General features: G+C 56.1%; 2 protein-coding genes across 2 annotated transcripts in view; both read left to right on the top strand.

Annotated features, from left to right (window-relative positions):
- The first annotated feature begins 4,664 nt into the window (after window positions 1-4,664).
- Cblc (Cbl proto-oncogene C) lies at window positions 4,665-16,138 on the top strand. The gene is made up of 12 exons (XM_042700234.1): window positions 4,665-4,687; window positions 5,110-5,598; window positions 6,920-7,066; window positions 7,159-7,315; window positions 7,602-7,723; window positions 7,856-7,993; window positions 9,342-9,429; window positions 11,151-11,282; window positions 11,773-11,916; window positions 12,178-12,228; window positions 15,702-15,817; window positions 15,929-16,138. The coding sequence occupies exons 1-12, from the start codon at window positions 4,665-4,667 to the stop codon at window positions 15,936-15,938; spliced, it is 1,617 nt and encodes a 538-aa protein (XP_042556168.1). The 3' UTR covers window positions 15,939-16,138.
- Window positions 16,139-20,659: 4,521 nt separating this feature from the next.
- Bcam (basal cell adhesion molecule (Lutheran blood group)) overlaps window positions 20,660-22,526 on the top strand; it is an 11,879-nt gene continuing 10,012 nt past the window's right edge. The window contains exons 1-2 of the mRNA XM_042700278.1: window positions 20,660-20,795; window positions 22,397-22,518. Coding sequence (XP_042556212.1) covers window positions 20,714-20,795; window positions 22,397-22,518 — 204 coding nt within the window. The 5' untranslated portion in view covers window positions 20,660-20,713. The remainder of the gene's footprint in view (window positions 20,796-22,396; window positions 22,519-22,526) is intronic.

Below are 22,526 nucleotides of genomic sequence, written 5' to 3'. Positions count from 1 at the left end.
ATTGGCTTTTTTTTTTTTTAATAGTATCTCACAGTGAGCACCAGTGGCTCACACTTGTAATAGTGGCTACTCAGGAGTTGAGACCTGGAGAGTATCAAGGTTCAAAGCCAGCCCAGAAAGAAAATTTCACAAGACTCTATCTCTAATTACCCAGGAAAAGCCTGATTGGAAGTATAGCTCTAGTAGTCAAGCACCAGGTATAAACAAAATCAAGAGTGTGAAGCCCTGAATTCAAGTCCTGGTACAGGTATACAAAAAATGTTATGCCAACGTTGCAATAGATTTTTTTTTTTTTTGTCAGTCATGGGGCTTGAACTCTGGGCCTGGGCGCTGTCCCTCAGCTCTTCAGCTCAAGGCTAGCACTCTACCACTTGAGCCACAACTGCACTTCCAGTTTTCTGAGTGGTTTATTGGAGATAAGAGTCTCACAGACTTTCCTGCCCAGGCTGGCTTTGAACTGAGATCCTCAGATCTCAGCCTCCTGAGTAGCTAGGATTAAAGGCATGAGCCACCGGCGCCCAGCCCAATAGATGTTTTTAAGAACACGAGACCCGCCAGGCAGCCAGGGGCATATTACAGACTCTTAGGTAGTCCCAGCTGCCTCTGTTTGACAGGAAAGGAAACTGAGGCCTAGAGCAGAAAGAAACTGAACTTTGTATCTATAGGTCCTGGATTTCATGATTTCCCCATAACCAAACTAATCAAACTGATCACATCATGTCCCTCTGTCACCAAGCAAAGGGAGTGTCTAGCATCCTTTCTAGAACATTCCTGACACCAGAATCTAATCACAAGGAGATACAAGACAAACCCACATCAAGAGGTGTCAGCTCACGCCTATAAGCCTAGCTACTCAGGAGGCTGAGATTTGAGGATTGCAGTTCAAAACCAGCCTGGAAAGTCTGTGAGACTCTTATCTCCAATGAACCACCAGAAAACCAGAAGTGGCACTGGGGCTCTAGTGGTAGAGCACTTGCTTGAGCTAAAGAGCCGAGGGAGAGTGCTCAGGCCCAGAGTTCAAGCCCCACGACTGACCAAAAAAAAAAAAAGAGTCTGTAACCTCCAAAACTGTCAGATTCATGACACACACACAGACAGATGTGATCCTCGCTACTCAGAAGACTGAGATCCGAGGATCCTGCTTTGAAGCCAGCTGGGGCAAAAAAAAAAGTCCCTGGGACTCTTATCACCAGTGTATCACCAAAAAGCCAGAAGTGGAGCTGCGGCTCACGTGGTAAAGAGCCAGCTTTGAGTGAAAAAGCTCAGGGACAACACCCTGAGTTTAAGCATAAGTACTGCACACACACAAAAACAATAAAGAGCAACACACAACCTCGGGTTTGGTGTTCTTTGTTTTTAAGTCTAATTTTAAGTTTTGTGCTTGTAAGTTTCTAAGTCTGCACGCATCGCCGGTCAGAGCTGGGAGATGAATTTGCTCCCTGGACACAGCTCAATTGAGGTCTAGGGGGATGTGGTCAAGGCCGGGGGGTGTGGCCAGGGTCTGGGGGCGTGGCCTTGCCTGGAGGCGTGGTCACAGTCTGGAGCCTCAAAGACTTAGTGCTCCAGGGCGGAGGAAAATCTGTGCTCCGCGCGCCCTCTTGTGGTTAGCCCAAGGAGACTAACTTTTTAAGTGTCTGGTTTCCACTTTCCTTAAAAAACAGATTGAGATCGAATGCAAACACCACACGTTTTACCTAATGTGTACAACTCACCGCTTCATATGCTTCAAGAATTATGGAATCATCACCAGAAACTCTGTGTGTGTGTGTGTGTGTGTGTGTGTGTGTGTGTGTGTGTGTGTGTGTGCGCGCGCGCGCGCGCGGCGCGCGCGCGCTCGTGCCGGTCCTGGAACTTGAACTCAGGGCCTGGGCTCTGTCTCTGAGCTTTTTTCCTCAAGGGCGGTGCGCTACCACTTGACTCACAGTTCCACTTGCAGCTCTTTGGTGGCTCATTGATGATAAAAGTCTCAACAGAGTTTTCTGCCTGGGCAGGCTTCAAACCACGATTCTCAGATCTCAGCCTCCTGAGGAGTTAGGATTACAGGCATGAGACCCAATGCCTGACTTAACCTGGGGATTTTTTTTTTTGTTTGTTTATTTTTTTCCAGTCCTGTGTTTGAACTCTGGGCCAGGGCAATGTCCCTGAGCTACTTTTGCTCAAGGCTAGCACTCTACCACTTGAGTCACAGTGCAACTTGTGGCTTTTTCTGTGTATGTGGTATTGAGAAATCGAACCCAGGGCTTCATGCATGCTAGGCAAGCACTCTACAGCTAAGCCACCTTCCCAGCTCTGTTTTGTTTTTGTTTTTTTTACTTTCTGCTTCAAGTGACAAAGCCTGAGGAGTCCTGTGTTTTAATGCAAACAGACTCAACGCTCTGTGACACAAAATACAACTCACAGAAACATCAGTCCAGCAAGGACACCAAACCAAACAGTAGATTTTAGGCGTGTGAATTTATATTACATTTTGCTTCATATGTAAGCGAATCTTCCCACCATAATAGATGCTGAGCACTGACACTTAATGCTCAGGTGATGAATGCTGCTTGTATCTTGGTTTCTCATACCAAACAGCCACAATGGCTAAGTTATCAATATTGTCTCAGTTTAAAAATGTGTGCCAGAGGCTGGTGACTCACGCCTGTAATACTAACTACTCAGGAGGCTGAGATCTGAGGATCACGGTTCAAAACCAACCCACCCAAGAAAATCTGTGAGACTCTTATCTCCAATAAACCACTCAGAAAACCCAAAGTGGTGCTGTGGCTCAAGTGGCAGAGTGCTCGCCTTGAGCTGAAGAGCTGAGGGACAGAGCCCAGGCCCAGAGTTCAAGACCCACGACTGACAAAAAAAAAAAGCATGCCAGGCACCTAATGGAACAAAGATCTACGATCCAGGCAGCTGCAAACAACAGACATTTATTGGCTGTAGTGCGGGAGGCTGGGGAACTCAAATCAAGGCCTCAGCTCTCTCCTAGCTCTCTCCCAACTCACCATCCTCCTGCCCTCAACCTCCTGAATGTCGAGATTACAGGTGTGCGTCACCATGCCCAACCCAAATGTTCATTTTCTGTAAGGACACCCTTAGATATCAAGCCTAATGAATCACATCCTCAAAGACCCTGTTTGCAAATATGGTTGTGGAAGTAGGAGGCGAGGCCCATTCCACTCATCCTCATACTTTATGACTCATGCTTCTACTATTCATCTCCACTGCTGACTTGAGGCCCTGTGGGAAGACCACAATTCATTCATTCCATCTTCCAGTGGGCAAACCTATTTCCTTCCTTCTCTCCATTTCCATCCAACAAGACTGAAATGAATATCCCCGTTATGTCTCTTTAGAGCAGAATTTTATGAACTTCCAAACGTGACCCATTAGTGGGGTTTGAGGTCCATTTCATGGGTTGCACACACGATTCTTTCATTAATGAAACCTGAAACTGGGCAAAAGATATTAATGTGCATACTTGTAGCCAAGATAATGGCTAGGATGTAAAATGTTTGTTTCAAGTGTCTCTATCTGGGGAATGGGCATGGTAGCCCACACCTGTAAAACCAGCATTTGAGACAGTGACTCAGGAAAATTGAAAATTCAAGGCCAGCCTGTGATACCTACCAGATCATGTCTCAAATGAAAAAAAAAAAAAAAAAGTTTATACTGGCACGGCACTGATGGCTAACTCCTACAAACCTAGTTTAGAAAACTGAGATCTGAGGATTATGGTTCGAAACCAGCCCAGGCTGAAAAGGCTGTGAAACTCTTATTCCAATTTATCCCCAAAATAAGTAGTGGGCAGTGGAGGTGTAGCTTGAATGGTAGGTGGCTAGCATTAAGGAGGAAGCAAAAACAAAAACAGTTAAAGGACAGCGCCTAGCTCCTGAGTTCAAGCCTCAGTATCGACGCAAAAATAAAGAATAAGAATAAAAACAAAACCAGTGAACAAATGCGCATAGAATCTGACACACAGGACCTAACATAACAGCTCTTACTGGCACGAGCTCACATTTGTGATTGAGTCCCGGTGCTGTTCCAGGTACAAATGAGTGAATAAACTATTATTGTCTGATTTGCAACTCTCCAGGTATGCGCATATATGTGCGCCTAGAAGGTCTCCTGGGGCGAGGCTAGAAGGGGGTGGGGCTGACAGGGGCGGGGCCCCGGAGGGGGCGGGGCCAGGAGGGGGCGGGGCCCCGGAGGGGCGGGGCTTCACGAGGCCCACGGCCCTGTGCGCAGCCTGGGTCTAGGTGGCTTTTACCGGTTGGGCCAGTTGGGGTGAAAGCCTCGCCCTGCCCAGCCCAGCCTCCTCGCCTCCTCCCTCCAAGTTTCCCACTTCACCCCTGTGGAGCCCAGGGGTCTGCTGCCTAGGAAATCTACGTATCCGGACTCCAGCCTGTCCCGGGCAGGGCTCCGCACACCTGTAATCCCAGCTATGCCGGCGGAGCCTCGGTTACGAGGCGCAGGATCGGGGTCTGAAGCCCGCCAGCGACAAAAACTGGAGACTTGGGGAAAGTTGTGGGGGTTTTGGGGGGTTCTCTAAGGCTAGGGCAGTGGACAAGTGGCAGGGCACCTGCCTAGCTGGTCAAGACCCTGAGTTCAAACTCTTAAAAAAAACACACACAGAAACAAAAACCTCGAGCTTAATTTCCCGCTGGTCCCCCGCCATGGGGGTGCAGCGGGCCATTCTGTGCCCTGAGCCCCTTTCGCGGGAGCAAAGGGCTAGTGCCCGCTCCCCAGTAACCACTGAGAAGGTCAGGAGCAAAGACCTCCGCCCTCCAGGTGTGCGGAGTCCAAAACCACCCAGCCCGGGGGCGCCTTGAAGCCCCCAGGAAACCTCCCTTCCTGCCCCCCCCCCGTTGGAAACCAGAGACCCCGCTCCACCTGCCGAGGAGCCCCGCGTCCCCAGCTCCAAGCCCCGCCCTCTGGCCACAAGTCCCGCCTCCTACAGCAGGCTCCGCCCCAGAGTCCCCACCAATAGAGAATGTCACGTCTACTACCGACTCCCCCCCCCCCCGCTGGAGGCCACGCCCACTCATGTGGCCCCGCCCGGCACTACCACGTCCATAGGTGATGCCACGCCCACCCGTGGGAGGCTCCTCCCCTCAATAGAGGCCACGCCCTTTCGTATGGCCACGCCCTCGCCCGCCGGCCCGCCCCTGCTCGGACACGCCCATCTGGAGGCCTCGCCCTGCGCGGCCACGCCCCCACGGTGCCCGCGCCCTTCCCTGTCGTCCTGGGTCCCCGACACCTGAGGGCCATGGCCGCGGTGCCGCAGGGGTGGCATCGCGGGGAGCCCCGCGCGCTCGGCCGAGCCGTGCGGCTGCTGCAGCGTCTGGAAGAGCGATGCGGGGACCCCCGGCTGGGCTCGGGGCCCCCCTCGCTGCGGGACCTGCTGCCCCGCATCGCGCAGCTCCTCCGCGAGGTGGCCGGGGCCCGGCGGGGCGCGGCGGGAGGCGATCCCGAAGGCCCCGGGGGCGCCGGGCACTTCCTGGCCGTCTACCTGGCCAACCTGGAGGCCAAGGGCCGGCAGGTGGCGGCGCTGCTGTCCGCGCGGGCCGGGGCCGAAGACCGGCTCTTCCGGGAGGGCGCGCGGCCCAGGTGAGCGCGGGCGCCACGCGGCCTCCGCCCCGGGACCTCACGGCCTCCACCCCGGGCCCCCACGGCCTCGTCCCTGGGACCCCACAGCCCAGCCTCCTCCCTGGGATCCTCCACAGCCCAGCCTCCTCCCTAGGACCTAGGAAAACTGAGCTAGCTAGATTTTTCCGTCCTTGAAACCCTCAGTGTCTCATTGCTCTTATTTCTGGGTCTCTTCACATTGGGGATCCAGATGCCCACTGTCCCTTAGATGCTGTGAATGTGGGGGGCACAGGCTTCCGGATGGAAAGGCAGCCCAGCCCTGGGCTCCCCTTGAACTCAGGTGTCAGGGACCAGCAGGGCCGACCGAGGACTTTGGACTCTGCCAGTCTGAAATGTGGGGGAGGGAAGGGCACCTAGAGTCCGGAAGCAGGTCTGCACCCCAGTCTGCAGGAGCCCCGCCCCTTTCTAAACAGTGGCTGCTTAGAACACCTGAGCCCAGGTGACCGGCCTGCATATCATTTTTTTGTTTTGTTTTGTTTTGGTTGTGGGGCCTGAACTCTGGGCCTGGGCGCTGTCCCTCAGCTCTTCAGCTCAAGGTGAGCGCTCTACCACTTGAGCCACTGTGCCACTTCTGGCTATTTCTGCTTATGTGGTGCTCAGGGATCGACCCCAGGACCTCATGCATGCAAGGCAAGCACTCTACCACTGAGCCACCTTCCCAGTCCCTGCTGGTGGTTTATTGGAGAAGAAAGTACCAAGGCCTTTCCTGCCCCAGCTGGCTTTGAACTGCAATCCTCGGATCTCAGCTCCTGAGTAGCTAGGATTACAGGCATGAGCCACCAGCACCCAGCCTGCCCGTCACTTTTTGTTGTTCAGTTGTGGGGCTTGTACTGTGGGCCTGGGTGCTGTCTCTCAGCTCTTCAGCTCAAGGTGAGCGCTCTACCACTTGAGCCATAGTGCCACTTCCAGTTTTCTAGTGGTTTATTGGAGATAAGAGTCTCACAGACTTTCTTGCCCAGGCTGGCTTTGATCCAAGATCCTAAGATCTCAGCCTCCTGAGTAGCTAAGATGACAGACATGAGCCACTGGTGCCTGGCTTGTTTTTGAGACAAGGTCTTGCTGTGTAGTTCAGGCTAGCCTGGAACTCTAGATTCTCCTGTCTCAACCTCCTGAGTGCTGGGATTACAGGCATGTATCACCGCACCTGGTTTTAGGAATGAACTCTTACAATGCACTCATATATTATATAAGAGTCTGGGGGTTTAACCTTGTGGGGATTCCTAGACAGAGATGTGACTGGGAGCTCCAGGGCCAGCTGGGTCCTCAGAACTCATCTCTTCAGGCGGCAGCTGGCCAAGCTGGCCCTCATCTTCAGCCACATGCATGCAGAGCTGGGCACACTCTTCCCTGGGGGAAAATACCGCGGCCACCTGTACCAGCTGACCAAGGCCCCCGCACACACCTTCTGGAGGAGCTGCTGTGGAGCCCGGTGAGTGATCACCCCCTGTCCAGGGACTTCTGAAACAGAAGGCCTCTTCCTACAGGCCACCAATCCTCAGCCCCCTTCCCTTCCCCGCCCAGGTGCGTGGTGCCCTGGGCTGAGTTCCAGTCGCTACTGGACACCTGCCACCCTGTGGAGGCCGGGCCCACCGCCCAGGCCTTGCGCTCTACCATGGACCTCACGTGCAGCGGCCACGTGTCCATCTTTGAGTTCGACATCTTCACCAGGCTCTTCCAGGTCAGGGTCATGGGGCCTGGGGGGTCTGAGGAAGGAGGCTGAGGCCGGGACTCTTGGGTCTGAGAGAGGAGGACTGGGGTCTGGATCTCTGGATCTGGGGGCAGAGGCTGGGCCTGGACCGTTGGGTCCGGGGAAAGCAGGGTCGTGGGTCTGTCCCTTGGAAGGATTACTGTGCCCAGCCAACCCCCCATGGGTGTAGGCTAGGGCTGGAGGTTAGCCCCAGCTATGCGAGGGGCGTGGCTACCTCCCTGCCCCGCCCCCTGTGACCCGGCCACGCCCCTCGCAGCCCTGGCCCACGCTGCTGAAGAACTGGCAACTCCTGGCCGTCAACCATCCGGGCTACATGGCCTTCCTCACGTACGACGAGGTCCAGGCCCGCTTGCAGTCCTGCAGGGACAAGCCAGGCAGGTAGGTGCGTGGGGAGGGGGTGGCTGGGGGGTGTAGAGGAAGGGGGGGTGGGCGGCTGGAGGGAGCTGGCATTTCCCAGTAAGGACGGTGGAGACCACTCGACATCCCTTCACCCCTCTCTGGCCCCTCCAGCTACATCTTCAGGCCTAGCTGCACCCGCCTGGGACAGTGGGCCATCGGCTACGTGAGCTCGGGTGGCAGCATTCTGCAGATCATCCCCTCCAACAAACCCCTGTTCCAGGTGCTCCTGGAGGGACAGAAGGACGGCCTGTGAGTCCCCATCCCGGCAGGTAGAAGGTGGTGGCAAAATCCACATGGAAAGGTTCTGTCCAAATCAACAGGGGCCCAGGTTGGCCCCCCTGGCTGTAGTACCGCCGCCAGACAGCAGGTGGCAGTCAAGCATCTGGAGTGTCACCGAGCTCCATCCACAAGGGGCGGTGTGAGGTCAGGTGGACAGGTGGACAGATAAACTGGATTATCAGTGCTCATCGAAGCTGTGTTCTCTGAAACCACATGGAGGGAAGGTATTAGATCCTGAGCTATTGTTCCTTTCGTCACAACTTTTAGTTATCTTTAGTAGTTGTACAAAGGAGTTGCCATTCGACAAGGCAATTTTTGAGTACAGTGCCTCTGTTTTTGTTTTTTGGGTTTGTTTTTTTGTTGTTGTTGTTGTTGGTCCTGGTGCTTGAACTCTGGGCCTGGGTGCTGTCCTCAGCTTTTCAGCTCAAGGCGAGCGCTCTACCACTTGAACCACAGAACCACTTTGGGTTTTCTGAGTGATTAATTGGAGATAAGAGTTTCACAGACTTTCCTGCCCAGGCTGGCTTTGAACCCTGATCCTCAGTTCTCAGCCTCATGAGTAGCTAGAATTACTGGTGTGAGCCAGTGGCACCCAGTGTACAATGCATCTTGAACAACGTCATCCCTTTCAACATTCCTTCCCTTGCATTGAATGTAGAATATATATTGAATTTTGCCAGGCACCAGTGGCTCACGCTTGTAATCTTAGCTACTCAAGAGACTGAGATCTGGGGCTGGGAAGGTGGCTCAGTGGTAGAGTGCTTGCCTAGCATGTATGATGCCCTGGGTTCAATTCCTCAGTACCACAAAAACAAAAAATGAGTGAAAGAAATAAAACTAAGACAAAGCTTTTTAAGAGTACCCACTCTTTTTCTTTTCTTTTTTTTTTTTTTGGGTCCGGTCGTGGGGCCTGAACTCTGGGCCTGGGTGCTGTAGCCTCAGCTCTTCAGCTCAAGGCTAGTGTTCTACCATTTGAGCCACAGCGCCACTTCCAGCGGCTTTTTCCTGCTTATGTGGTGCTGAGGAATGGAACCCAGGGCCTCATGCATGCAAGGCAAGTGCTCTACCACTGAGCACCTTCCCAGTCCCCCACCCCCTTTTTTTTTCTTAATGCTGGTCCTGGGCTTGGCCTCAGGGCCTTGTGCTCTCCCTTAGGTTTGTCATTCAAGGCTGGCACTCCAACACTGGAGCCACAGCTCTGCAGGTTGGGGATTTCCAGTGATTCTCATGGAGGGGGGGCGGGGCCGGTTGGTCCTTGCTAGTCTGGAAGTGGGAGGTGCTGGGCGCAACCTTTGTGATCGGCTCTCTCCCTCTCCAGCTACCTGTACCCTGATGGGAAGAATCACAACCCAGACCTGACGGAGCTGTGCCGCGTAGAACCCCACGAGCGCATCCACGTGTCGGAGGTGAGCCCCTGACCATAGCCTCTGTCTAACACCTCGTTTCCAAGGCTGGGGTTCTGGCCCCCCAGGTTTGGCCACTCTTGAGACTCAGATCACCCACTGGAAACTTCCCACCGCCCCCCATTGCTTCCTGGGAGTTCTCAGGAAACAAGCTGCAAGTAGAGAGGCCCAGTGTGGTGATGGATGCCTGTAATCCCAGCTACGCAGTGGGAGGAGGACATAGGAAGACCCCAAAGTCAGAGATCAGCCCAGGAAAAATGGATCTGAGACTCTATTTGAAAAGCCACTAAGGGCTGGGAAGGTGGCTTATGGTTAGAATGCTTGCCTTGCATGCATGAGGCCCTGGGTTCGATTCCTCAGCACCACATAAGCAAAAAGAAAAAAGCCGGAAGTGGCGCTGTGGCTCAAGTGGTAGAGTGCTAGCCTTGAGTTGAAGAGCTGAGGGACAGCGCCCAGGCTAGAGTTCAGGCCGCACGACTGGACCCCAAAAAAAACAAAAGAAAAGCCACAAAAAGCTAAAGGCTGGAGGCGTGGCTCTGGTGACAGTGCTTCTTCCCAGCAAGGGCAGGGCCCTGAGTTCAATCTCCACTACAAAAAAAAAAAAAAAGGCCAGGCACTGGTGGCTTACACCAGCAATCTTAGCTGAGATCTGAGGGTCAAAGTTCCAAGCCAGCCCAGGCAGAAAAGTCTATGAGACTCTTACCTCCAATTAGAAAAGAAGCCAGAGCCCAGCGCTGGTGGCTCCTGCCTGTCATCCTAGCTACTCAGGAGGCTGAGATCTGAGGATCATGGTTCAAAGCCAGCCTGGACAGGAAAGTTCGTGAGACTCTTATCTCCAATAAACCACCAGAAAAATGCAAGTGGCGCTGTAGCTCAACTGGTAGAGTGCTCGCCTTGAGCTGAAGAGCTGAGGGACAGCGTCCAGGCCCTGAATTCAAGCCCCACGACCGGCCCAAAAAAGAAAAAAAAATTCCTCTCTCTGTGCTACAATTTTTTTCCCCCTGAGGCTGGCCTGGAATTACCATCCCCCTGCCCTTAGCTTCTTGAATGCTGGAATTACAGGCATGCGCCACCCAACATTACTTTTTTTTTGGGGGGGGGGCCAGTCCTGGGGCTTGAATTCTGGGCCTGGGCGCTGTCCCTCAGCTCTTCAGCTCAAGGCGAGCGCTCTACCACTTGAGCCACAGCGCCACTTCCAGCTTTTTCTGCTTATGTGGTGCTGAGGAATCGTACCCAGGGCCTCATGCATGCAAGGCTAGCGCTCTACCACTTGAGCCACAGCGCCACTTCTGAGTTTTTGGTGGTTTATTGGAGATAAGAGTTTCACAGACTTTCCTGCCCGAGCTGGCTTTGAACCTCAATCCTCAGATCTCAGCCTCCTGAATAGCTAGGATGACAGGTGTGAGCCACTGGTGCCCGGCTTCCCAGCCCTCTTGTTCTTAGCATCAGTATGTCCCATTCTGTATTTGGGATAGGCTCATGCTTAGAGTCTCTTGGCTGTACATGGGGAATCCTAGGAACAGGACACCTGTGTGTTCTCCTCTTGGCTGAATCTCATGCTGAGGAGCTCAGAGAAGGAATCTCAGGCCAACAGGAAACCTACGAAGCAAGGCTTGAACTTGGGACTTGGGGAGGGGGTAAGGGGGGGCTTGGTTTGGGGGATGACTTGGGACTGGCCCAGAGGCTTCATCCCATCCCTGCCCCCCTCTCCCCTCCCCTGCTAGGAGCAGCTGCGGCTATACCTGGCCATGGACTCCACGTTCGAGCTTTGTAAGATCTGTGCGGAGAGAGACAAGGACGTGAGGCTGGAGCCGTGCGGCCATCTGCTCTGCAGCCGCTGCCTGACCACCTGGGAGGTGGGGTCAGCCCCTCCCCGCCCCGATGGGGAAACTGAGACCCGGAGAGAGCAGACGCCTCCTCAGGACACTCAGGGGCCTGCCTGTCTGTGTCCCCGGCTCACCCCACTCTGAGAACCTCCACTTTTCCTTTCCCAGCTGTATAATTAGGACAGAGCGCTCTTTCCTCCCTTGCTGGGCCAGCTAGGGACAGCTGCATTCAGTCTCTGGGCCTTGCCCCCTTCTAGGGAGCAAGACTCTGCTGGAGATGATTGTGGCACCCCCAAAAGGCTGTCGTGAGGGTCTAAGCCTGCAAGTCCCCCCCTACACACACAAAGGCCTGGCTCTGGGGGTCCCTGTGTCCCCTCCTGGCCCCAGGGCTCCATTCCCAGACCCCCACCAGCGTCTCCCTCCCCGCCTGTGAGTCCCTCTATCCCCACCATGGTGGGGGGAGGTGTTCCCCAGCCCTGGGGATTGAGTGACGGTGCCCCCCCCCATCCACCTCCCCCAGCACACAGACAGCCACACCTGCCCCTTCTGCCGCGGGGACATCAGAGGCCGAGAGGCTGTCAGCATCTGCCAGGCCCAGGGCGGGGCGCATGCGCGGACCAGTGCCCCAGATGGCCTTGGTGAGGAAGAGGAGGAGCTGGGACAGGTGAGAGCCAGGGAGGCACCCTAAGAAGAATTCTTGAGTCTGAGGGAGGAGGCTGGGGGCCTGGACCCTTGGGTCTGAGGGAGGAGGCTGGATGATAGAGGCCAGGAGGTTTGCTACGTAGGACTCTGGTTCTGGAGCCTTTCCTACCTGAATCTCCCGCCCCCCCATACCAGATTCTAGAACAGCCTCAGATTCAGCCTCTAACTACAGGAAGTAGTTAGAACAGGGCTGATCTCAGCTCCTCCCTCCTGCCTCCCACAGGTGTCTCCTCCCCCGCTGCCCCCCAGGAGGCCCAGGAGCTGGCTGGAGGTGGTGAGTGACCTGCAGGGCTGATGTGGGGTGGCTGGGGCCTCAGTTGGTCCCAGGGTTCTTGCTCTAGCCTGGCTCCTGAGCGCTGGGATTACAGGCATACACTACCATGCCAGGCAGCCAAGCACACAGGTGGCCCAGCCCCTATGTGGGTCTGGTTTATGGGTGGTTCTTATTTTTTTAGTGGCTAAAAAGCAGACTGGACAGCCAGGCCCTGGTGGGTGGCTCACGCCTGTCATCCTAGCCACTCAGGAGGCTGAGATCTGAGGATCATAGTTCAAAACCAGCCTGGGCAAGAAAGTCTGTGAGACTCTTGTCTCCAATGAACCACCAAAAATATGGAAATGGAGCTGTGGCTCAAGTGGGTAGAGCACCAGCCTTGAGCAAATAAAGCTCAGGCACAGTGCCCAGGCCCTGAGTTCAAGCCCCAGGAACAATGCACACGCAGACACACACACATACACACACACACACACACACACACACACACACACACACACACACACACATACATACACATGTGCATGCACAGACCTGAGTCTTGCCAACATCCATAAAGGCAAAAAAGTCCCATTTCCCAGGAAGAGAGAAGCTCAGAGAGGGGCCTGTACCAGCCAGAGACACACAGCCTGAAAGAAGATAAGGGAGCCTTAGGGCATTTCAGAATATGGGGTTTGAACCTGATAGATAGGCGTTCTACAAGCGGAGCCACGCCTTCCCAACCCTCCTTTTCTTGTGTATGTGTGCCGGTCCTGGAACTTGAACTCAGGGCCTGGGCGCTGTCCTTGAGCTCTTTTGCTCAAGGGGGACACTCTACCCCTTTGAGTCACAGCTCCACTTCCAGTTTTCTGATGGTTTATTGGAGACAAGAGTCTCAGAGCCTTTCCTGCCTGGGCTGGCTTTGCAGCGCGATCCTCAGATCTCAGCCTCCTGAGTAGCTAGGATGACAGGCGTGCGCCACCTGCGCCCAGCAACGCCCAGCTTTTTGTTTTTGTTTTGTGGGTTTTTTTTTTCCCCTCCTCTTACTACTGCTTTGCAGAGGTGGGGATGGAACCATGGCCTTGTGCACCCCAGGCTCCCCTTATTTCCTGGCCTGCCCGCTTGGGGAGGAGGGGGATCAGCCCTCCCTCCCTCCCTAGCTGGGCACAAAAATCAATAAAGCCAGGACGTGAGGCAAACAGCTCAGGAAGTCCGGGAACGCAGCTCCACCAGTGGGAACAAGGGAGCCAGCAGGAAGGGGGGGGGGGAGAAGCGGGAGGGGGGGTGAACTGACTCTGAGCTAAAAACAGCCCCGGATCGCGGCCAGAGGCAAATGGAAACATTAGAGACACTCAGCCACTCCCTGAGGACCAGGCCCGCGGCCAGGAGCCTGCCAGGCTGCCCAGCACCCGGCCTCTGCGCACACCTGCACCCGGCTTGTGCCCCCCGCCCCCCCGCCCGCCCAGCATGCCCTGCCAGATCTCCAAACCCGGGGTGACCCCAACTCCTGTCCATGCCTAAGTCATTCTTCAGAGCCTGCCCTGGGCATGGCGCTGCCAGCCTGGTGAGTGAGAGTCCTGCAGGGCGACCATTGAGCCACGCCCAGGCCCCTTTTCCCAGGGTGTCTCCTTCCCACCTTTTGTTTTGAGGGTGGGGGAAACAGTACTGGGACTTGAATTCAGGGTCTAGGTGTGGTCCCTTAGTTTTTCTCCTCAAGACCAGTGCTCTACCATTTGAGCCACACCTCCATGTCTGGTTTGGGCCTGGTGAACTGGAGATAAGAATCTCCCGGAGGCTCAGGCGCAGGTAGCTCACACTTGTCATCCTAGCTACTCAGGAGGCTGAGATGTGAGGATCGTGGTTTGAAGTCAGCCTGGGCAGGAAAGTCTGTGCGATTCTTATCTCCAATAAACCACCAGAAAACCAGAAGTGGTGCTGTGGCTCAAGTGGTAGAGCACTCGCCTTGGGCAAAAGAAACTCAGGGATAGTGCTCAGGCCCTGAGTTCAAGCCTTACAGCCGACCCAAAAAAGTCTCATGGACTTTCCTGCCCCAGATGGCTTTGAAGTATGATCCTCAATCTCTCAACCTCCTGAGTAGCTGGAATTACAGGTGTGTGAGCCACCAGACACTTGTCTTTTTTTTTTTTTTTTTAATGTGGGGGTAGCCTGGGATAGAGATCCTCCTATCTCTGCCTCTGGAGGTCTGGGATTACAGGCGTGCACCACCATGCCCGGCTTGCTCACTGTCGATCACAGAGGTCATCTCAAGCCTTCTGTCCAAAGCCTCTGCACTCCCTCTGTGCCCAGTCCGTCTCCCAGAGCCGCCCCCCCTCCCCGCCCCGTGTCCTGGTTACCCTGACTTTCCCCATCAGTCAGAAGGGACTGTGAACATTAGAGGCACTTCCTTGTTTCTGAGCTGATGGCTCAGAGCCAAGCTGTCGCGCGAGCGGTGCCCATCAGCTCGGCAGGATGGAAATTTTCTTCTGTCTTGGTCAAGCTAGGTTGCCAGAGTTTGGGTGGGAGTGAAGGAATGGATGGACAGACGGATGGCGGTGGACAGACAGAGATTCAGTCAGAACAGCTTCGTGCTCCAGGCAGAGAGTGTGTGTGGGGGGGGGGGAACAGCACTGACAGGGGACAGGACTCTGCCTTAAGCACCCAGTTCCCAACCGGCAGCTCTCTGGGACATGTATTATTATTGTTGTTGTTGTTATTTATCTTCCTCCTGTTCCTTCTTTTTATTCCTCCTCTTCCTCCTCTTCCTCCTCCTCCTCCCTTTCTTCTTCTCCTTCTTTTGTCGGTTGTGGGCTTGAACTCTGGGCCTGCGCTCTTCAGCTCAGGGCGAGCGCCCTACCACTTGAGCCACAGTGCTACTTCCAGTTTTCTAAGTTTACTGGAGACAAGAGTCTCACAGACTTTCTTGCCCAGGCTGGCTTTGAACCAAGATCCTCAGAACTCAGCCTCCTGAGTAGCTAGGATTACAGGCATGAGCTACCGGTGCCCGGCTCTTCTTCTTCTTCTTTTTCTCCTCCTCTGAGCTTCTTTTGCTCAAGGCTAGCACTCTACCACTTGAGCCACAGTGCCACTTCCAGCTTTTTCTGTGTATGTGGTACTGAGGAATCGAATCCAGGGCTTCTTGCATGCTAGGCAAGCACTCTACCACTGAGCCACCTTCCTGGCCCCGGCCTTCCTCAGTAGCTAGGATTGCAGGCGTGAGTCACTGGGTGCCTGCCTGCTGTCAGTACTTTTTGAATATGATCTCATCTCTTTGCCCCGGGCTCAGCCTGGAACTCAATCCCATCTGCACTTTCTGTGCAACGGAGATCTCAGTTGGAGCCTACCAGACTTGACCCGTTTGTTGTGATGGAAACTTTTGTTTCCAGGCTGGCCTCCCAATTGCGATCCTCCCAATCTCTGCCTCCTCAGTGGCGGGGATTACAGGCATGAGCTACCACGCCCAGCGTACCTGAGACATTTCTTTATCTTCTCCCTTCCAGGCCCCTCTGGTCCTACCCAAACTCCGGGCTCCTCTTCCCTTGCCTAGAATAAAAACCATGGCCTCAGCCCCGTGGGACGCCACCCCCCGCCCCCAGGCCACGGAGGAGGCCGCAGAGTAAGTGCATAGGGCTTCAGACTGGTCTGGGCCTCCAGGGAAAATCAAGGGGGGGGGGCGGGGACACTGAGTCCCAGGAGATCCACAGCCCCCCCCCAATTCTCCTTGCAGAAGCTCCTGAGGGGAAGAGTCACCCCTCCAGCTGGCCCTGGAGGGGGAGGCAAGCCCGCCATCCTGCCAGGGCCTGGAGACCAGGTGAGGCCACGCCCCGTCTCTCCAGCTTCCCTGGGTGGGTGGAGAGGATGCTGCCCTGGGCATCACACATTCTAACCAGCTGTCTTCTGTCCCCACAGGGCAGCCAGCCAGCCAGACACACACACAGTGGACCCCAGATTGGGGGCTAGGGGCCTGTGTGGGGGGGAATGGGGGGGGGGAGAGCCAGGCCAGGTTGGTGAAACTGAAATAAATGCCAGCAACCACCAGGGGGCAGTTTTGCTGTGGGGAGAGATGGGGTTCCCTCCACCCTCAGCCCCTCATATAACACCCCCAGCCTCCCTCTGCCCTGGCCTCACCCTCCCTCCCCTCCTTTCTTCTCCCCACAACCACAGCCTCCACCAGACTGAGGAAGTGCCCCCCTCCCCTTTTTTTTGTTTTTGGTCAGTCGCGGGGCTTGAACTCTGGGCCTGGGCGCTGTCCCTCAGCTCTTCAGCTTAAGGTGAACACTCTACCACTTTAGCCACAGCACCACTTCCGGTTTTCTGGTGGTTTATTGGAGATGAGAGTTTCCGGGACTTTCCTGCCCAGGCTGGCTTTGAACCGCGATCCTCAGATCTCAGCCTCCTGAGTAGCTAGGATGACAGGCATGAGCCACTGGTGCCCTTGTCACCAAGGGATTAAATGGGCCAACCCCTGAGGTCCTGCTGGGTGCCCAGCCCTGGGGACAGCATGGTGGTCACTGCCCCCTTTCCTGCACGTCAGGAGTGACCCCACGTGGGGGACTGAGGGGGCCTCAGGAGCCCATGGGGAGCAGAAGGTAGACCCACCCTGGGAAGTCCCAGAGGGCTTCTGGGAGGAGGCGGCATCCAGGCCAAGCCGCACAGGTGAGGGGATGGGCGGTGGCCCCCAGAGCGTGGCTTTCCGTTCCAGGCAACGCCGCACGCTGCCGCCTCGGGGACACAGAGGGACTTTGTTGGAAGGATTTGGGGTCAGTCAACAATGCCAGGAGTCAGTCAGAGAGCTGGGATTGGAAAAGCCAGCCAGGAGACTGGCCACTCGCCAACCAGGTCACCAACCACCGCTGCCCCATGGAACCGGCCCAGCGAGGCCTGGGGGCAGGGGAGGAGGGGCCAGCAATGACCATCAGCCAGTCACCTTGTGCCATGCAGGGGTCCCCGGGGCAGGCGGGGGAGCTGGACCAGACAACGGTCCCAGGGGTCCCCCGTGTGGCTGCCACCCACTACCTTGGCTCCTAAAGCCACAGTACCCGGTCCCCAGGGTGGCACAGAGCTCTGTGGTGGCCCTGGAGCGCGGGCTGGCCTCAACTTACAATCCTCCTGCCTCAGCCTCCTGCGGACCAGGACTGCAGGTGTACACCAGGATTCCTGGCTGAGCCACACACCCCCAACCCTTTGGCTTTCAGTTTCTTTTCTCAGATAGGGTCTCAGGCTTTGGCCTCCGACTGGCCTTGGACTGTAATCCTCCTTCCTCTGCCTCCCACGTAGCTGGGATTACAGGTGTGTGCCACAGCGCCTAGCTGACCCCCTTATCTGTGTGTGTGTGTGTGTGTGTGTGTGTGTGTGTGTGTGTGTGTGTGTGTGTCTTTCTCTCTGTGTCTCTTGGAGCACTAAGGTTTGAACTCAGCCTCATACTCTTGCTTAAGCAGGTGCTCCACCATTTGAGCCACGTTCCAGTCATTTTTCAAGTAGGGTCTCACATTTTTGCCCCTGGGGCAGCCTCAGAGTGAGGTCCTCCTGGCCTCTGCCTCTTGTATGGCTAGGATGGCAAGCATGAAGTACGAACGAAATCCAGCTTGGTGGTTGAGGTGGGTGTCGTGCTCACTTTTCAGCATGGGCTGGTCTCAAACTTCAAAACCCCCCATTTCTGCCTCCCATGTAGCTAGGATTACAGGCGTGAGCCACTGCACCCGGCTTTGGTGCAGAAAGTGGAGAGAAAGTCAGGCTGTGATTCACATAAGCACCAGGAAGGGGGTGGCAGGCTCCTCCTGAAGACAGGAGGTGCCCAGTGGCCAGGGCTGGAGGAGAGGAGCCACGCCCAGCTCCTCCTGCGGGATTCGCTCCTGCATTTGTCACAAGTCTGGCTCTGCTACCAAAGCTGACATCACCTTGCCTCCCACAGAAGAAAGCAAACATCCGTCCTTTTTAGCTTATAGAGGGAGCATCAGAGCCAGACACCCATAACTCACTCCTGCCATCCTACCTATTCAGGAAGCTGAGATCTGAGGGACTGGGGTTCAAAGCCAAGCAAGCCCCGGGGAGGGAAGTGCTTGAGACTCATAACTCTGATTCACCAGCAAAAGGCAGGACTGGAGGCATGGTTCAAGCGGTGGAGGCACCCACTGAGCAAAAGCACGAAGCCTTGAGTTCAGGCCAGAGCACATACACATAAATGCAAGATGGTAGGATGCTGAAAACGTCTGGGCAAATACTACAGCCTTTCACGGAAGGGTAGCAAGGCGTTCCTCACCATGACTGCTGGCCAAGGAGGTGGCCACGTAAGGTCCCATGGCCTAGTGACTAGCTGTTGTGGTTGGAGTGTGTAGCGTTCGCCCCGTGGCGTTCACACAATGACAAGCTAGCCCCACATCACATGACCCCTTGTGAAGTGACAGGTGACTGTGTGATCAGCTCTAACCTGGGAGACAGCCCGGCCAGAATTAGAACACAATTCAGTTCACAAATATTTACTTGTCTTATGCCAAGCAAAGCCAGCCAGGGGCACTGCAAAGGAAAAAAAAACAGGAAGATAACATAAAACCGTAGCTCCCGCCTGTAGTCCCAGCTACTCAGGAAGCTGAGATGTGAGGATCATGGTTCAAAGCCAACCCAGGCAGGAAAGTCTGTGAGACTCTGCTTTCCCATGAACTATCAAAAAGCTAGAAGTGGCTCTGTCTGTGGCTTAAGCAGTAGAGCACCAGCCTTGAGCACAAAAGATCAGAGAGAAGAGCCCAGGTCCTGAGTTCAAGTCCCAGCATAGGCACCAAAAAAGAAACAATAGAAGACAGCCAAGCCAGGCGCTGGTGGCTCACGCCTGTAATCCTAGCTACTCAGGAGGCTGAGATCTGAGGATCGAGGTTCAAAGCTAGCCCAGGCAGGAGAGACCGTGAGACTCCTATCTCCAATAAACCACCAGAAAACCGGAAGTGGCGCTGTAGCTCAAGTGGTAGAGCACTCGCCTTGAGCTGAAGAGCTGAGGGACAGCGCCCAGGCCCAGAGTTCAAGCCCCACGACCAACCAAAAAAAAAATAAAAGACAGCCAAGCCTCTTAGAAGGGCTAAGACAGGGCCATACCAATGGGGACCACCCAGAGCATGCAGGATGGGGGCCGGGGCTGGGGCAAAGAGAACTTGAAGGAGCGAGCCCATTTTGAAGGAGGGAATAAATATTGCTAATACCCAATTGCTGTCCTGTCCCACCAAGGAGAACAAAGTCGCTTTGGCAAGTCAGGCTACCTGTAATCCAAGCCCTCTCTGATACTATGGGAAGCTCCCTTCCAGCTGATCAGAGGCGTGACCAGTGACCCCCACCACTGACTACCACCAAGTACCACCCCTCCCACCCACCCCCCCCACACTCTGACCTGGTTTGTGCAAAGCCTTGAGCTTCCTGATCTGTGACACCCCCACCAACCCATTGCCTGACCTGTGAACCCTAACCACACGTGGCCTGGCTCCACCTCCTCTTTCCCTCTCCTTCCCAGGGGCCCTGGCTTCCACCCCCTCCTCCCCTCACCTGCCTTGGCCTGCCAAAGGAATGAAGGGGAGAGAAGGAAGGAGAAAAGGAGGGGGTGACATTCCTGGGATTCCCTGAGCTGGGGGGGGGGCAGAGATAGAGCCTTTCAAAGAGAGAGGGGGAGAGAGAGAGAGAGAGAGAGAGAGAGAGAGAGAGAGCGCGCGCGGGAGAGGAGAGGGCACCCCGCACCCCCACCCATCATTCCAGAGTTCTATAGGCAGAACTGAAAATGGAAGACAATTCGAGATAAGAGAGTGAGTAAACTGGTTTCGTTCCAGGCCACTGAGGGTCGGATGTGAGGTGCAACCAGGGAGAAAGAAGCTGCTTGGGGTCAGAGGGGGGACAGTCACAGGAGGAGAGGCCAGCACAGGCCTCTGACCTCCCCTGAGGTCAGATGGTTCAAATCCACACTAAGCCAGGTGCTGGTGGCTCACACCTGTCATCCTAGCTACTGAGGAGGTGCGATCACAGCATCAAGGCTTGAAGAGCAGTCCCTGAGACGCTGATCGCCAATGACCCACCAAAAGTGGAAGCTGTGGCTCAAGTGGTAGAGCACCAGCCTTAAGCTCAGGGACAGCATCCACACCCTGAGTTCAAACTGGCACACACAAAATCCACAGCCATTGGTCACAGGGTAAGGGGGGGGGTCTTCTAAGGCCTCAGGTCCAAAAGGGAGGGGGGGGACAAGCTCAGGACCCCAGCTAGGCGGGCTGGGCAAAGCCCTGGGCCCCCCACCCCCACCCCCAGGGGGTGGACGGAACTGGGGCGCACGCGCGCGCGCAGGGGTCCGCTCCGGGCAGTGGGAGGTCCTGGCCCGGCGCCCAGGCAGCAGGGAGGAGTGGGCGTGGTCGCGGTGCGGAGTGGGCGTGGCCCAGCGGGAAGCGGGGTGTGATTGGTGGGCGTGGTTCGGGGGCGTGGCCTCTGCCGCCGGGCCCCGCCGCCGCCGAGCCTCACCCCAAGCTCAGTTGCCGCCGCCGCAGCCGCGAACATGGAGCCCCCGGACGCGGGAATCGGGGCGCGCGGGGCCCCGCGGCTGCTGTGGCTCGCGTTCCTGCTGACGGTGCACCCAGGTAGGGACTCGGGGTGAGAACAGGGAGGCGTTGGGGAGAACCCCGGGGAAGGACAGGACTAAACACCACCGTCCCAGGGTACAAAATCTGGGGGACCCCCGGAGAGGAGGAGGAGACACGAGGACGCAGTGATCAACTCCTTCCCCTGCTCAGGACCCCAGGAATCCCCTTGTTTTCTGGGGTTCCTGGAATCTGGGCCGTTGGGACCCGAGTCATGACCCTCCACTTGCTAGAGTGAAAAACAAACCCCGGAGAAAGCTGTTCCCCCCTCTCTTCCAGTTTCTCTGGTAGCTCAGGAGGGGGGGACCCTGTGGCCAAACCAGCCATTCATGTAGTTTGAAAGTAGTCTCCTGGTTCAGCGAGGGCCCAGAGTCCCAGCCCTGGCTGTGAGTCCTTAGAACAAAGTGACCGCCACCCCCTTTCCCCTCCACTGTCCTGTGGGGCCTCAGCTAAATCCACACACCTGCGTGGTGGCCTGAAGGGCTGGCCGGGGGACATCCGATGGCCAGCCCTGGCTGTCTGCAGCTCCTCCCCAGCCCTGGGAACCAGCCTGGCCCCATATCTACTCCCCTGGGGCAGGCTGGGGCCAGAGGTGAGCCCGCGCAAGCCTAGGAATCCAGGCTCCTAAACAAGCATGGTAAATAGTGGGTCCCCAGGGGTAAGCCCGGGCCTGGCTGGGCGGTTCTCAGAACTGGAAGCTATGCCAAGATGCCAGCCTGGAGGGTGCATTCCCAGCACCGAGTGCTCAACGTGCCAGGATCCTCACGGGAGTCCCAGACTCAGCCACCCATGCCCCCAGGACCCAAAATCCTGACCTCACCCGTATCCCATGCTGGGTGACTCACCTTACCTTCTCTGCTCTTCCATTAAAAGGGCTGGAGAGCCAAGGGGCGGGTAGGGGGCTCTGGCGCCAAGCCGGGCAGGTCTCAGCCAGCCTGGCCCTCCCACATTCCTGAAACCTGCCCAGCCCTGTCCCCCCTGGCCACCCCCACACACCCATCCTTCTCCAGGCCCGGGCCGCAGCCCACACCCCAGCCCCCCATGCATGAGGGAGCACAAAAGCTCCAGGAGCTCAGGGCCCATCCAGGGAAGCACAGAGATTCACAGCGATCTGGAGACCAAGCCAGGGAGAGACCCTCTTGCAGAGACCCAAGTCTCTAAGCCCGACCTGCACAGGTGCTGGAGGCCACGGATGAACCAGGTGTGGCCCTGCCCTTATTAAGGGGCCTTTGTTGTTGTAGGAAAAGCAGGAGTAGACAGTTTATTCTGAAGCATTGAGGGAAAGACACCAGGTTCTTGTGCCACCAGCAGTGCTGGCACAAGAGAGCTGTAGCTTTACGAGTGTAGGAATGAGAAGCTTCTCTGATGGTCCCTACCTGCCCGAAGATGCAGAGGTGGGAGGTGGAGAAAGAAGGGAGCTGAGTCTGAGGGAGGAGGCTGCGGCCTGGATCACTGGGTCTGATTCAAGAGGGTGAGGTCTGGATCTTGGGGACTGAGGGAAGAGGCTGAGGTCTGGACTCCTGGGTCTGAGGGAGGAGGCTGGGGTCTAGAGAGCTGTCCAGGTGAGTGGCCATGAACAGAGCTGGCACGCTGCCCCACAGGTGTGCAGGCAGAGGTGCACCTGTCCGTGCCCTCTCTGGTGGAGGTCATGCAGGGGGAGCTGGTCACCCTGGACTGCACCGTCTTGGAGAACCTCGACCAATACATGCTGGAATGGTTTCTTGTAAGTGC

This window comes from Dipodomys spectabilis, unplaced genomic scaffold (genome assembly GCF_019054845.1).
Source record: "Dipodomys spectabilis isolate Male_0828 unplaced genomic scaffold, ASM1905484v1 ptg000266l, whole genome shotgun sequence".
Lineage (NCBI taxonomy): Eukaryota > Metazoa > Chordata > Mammalia > Rodentia > Heteromyidae > Dipodomys > Dipodomys spectabilis.
The sequence above is the reverse complement of the archived record's forward strand: the minus strand, read 5'-3'. Positions and strand labels throughout refer to the sequence as shown.

Coding starts and splice junctions, on each gene's coding strand:
- Cblc (XM_042700234.1), top strand. CDS start 4,665: ATGGGGGTGCAGCGGGCCATTCT. Junction 7,067..7,158: donor AGGAGCTGCTGTGGAGCCCG/GTGAGTGATCAC, acceptor TTCCCCGCCCAG/GTGCGTGGTGCCCTGGGCTG. Junction 7,724..7,855: donor TGCAGGGACAAGCCAGGCAG/GTAGGTGCGTGG, acceptor TGGCCCCTCCAG/CTACATCTTCAGGCCTAGCT.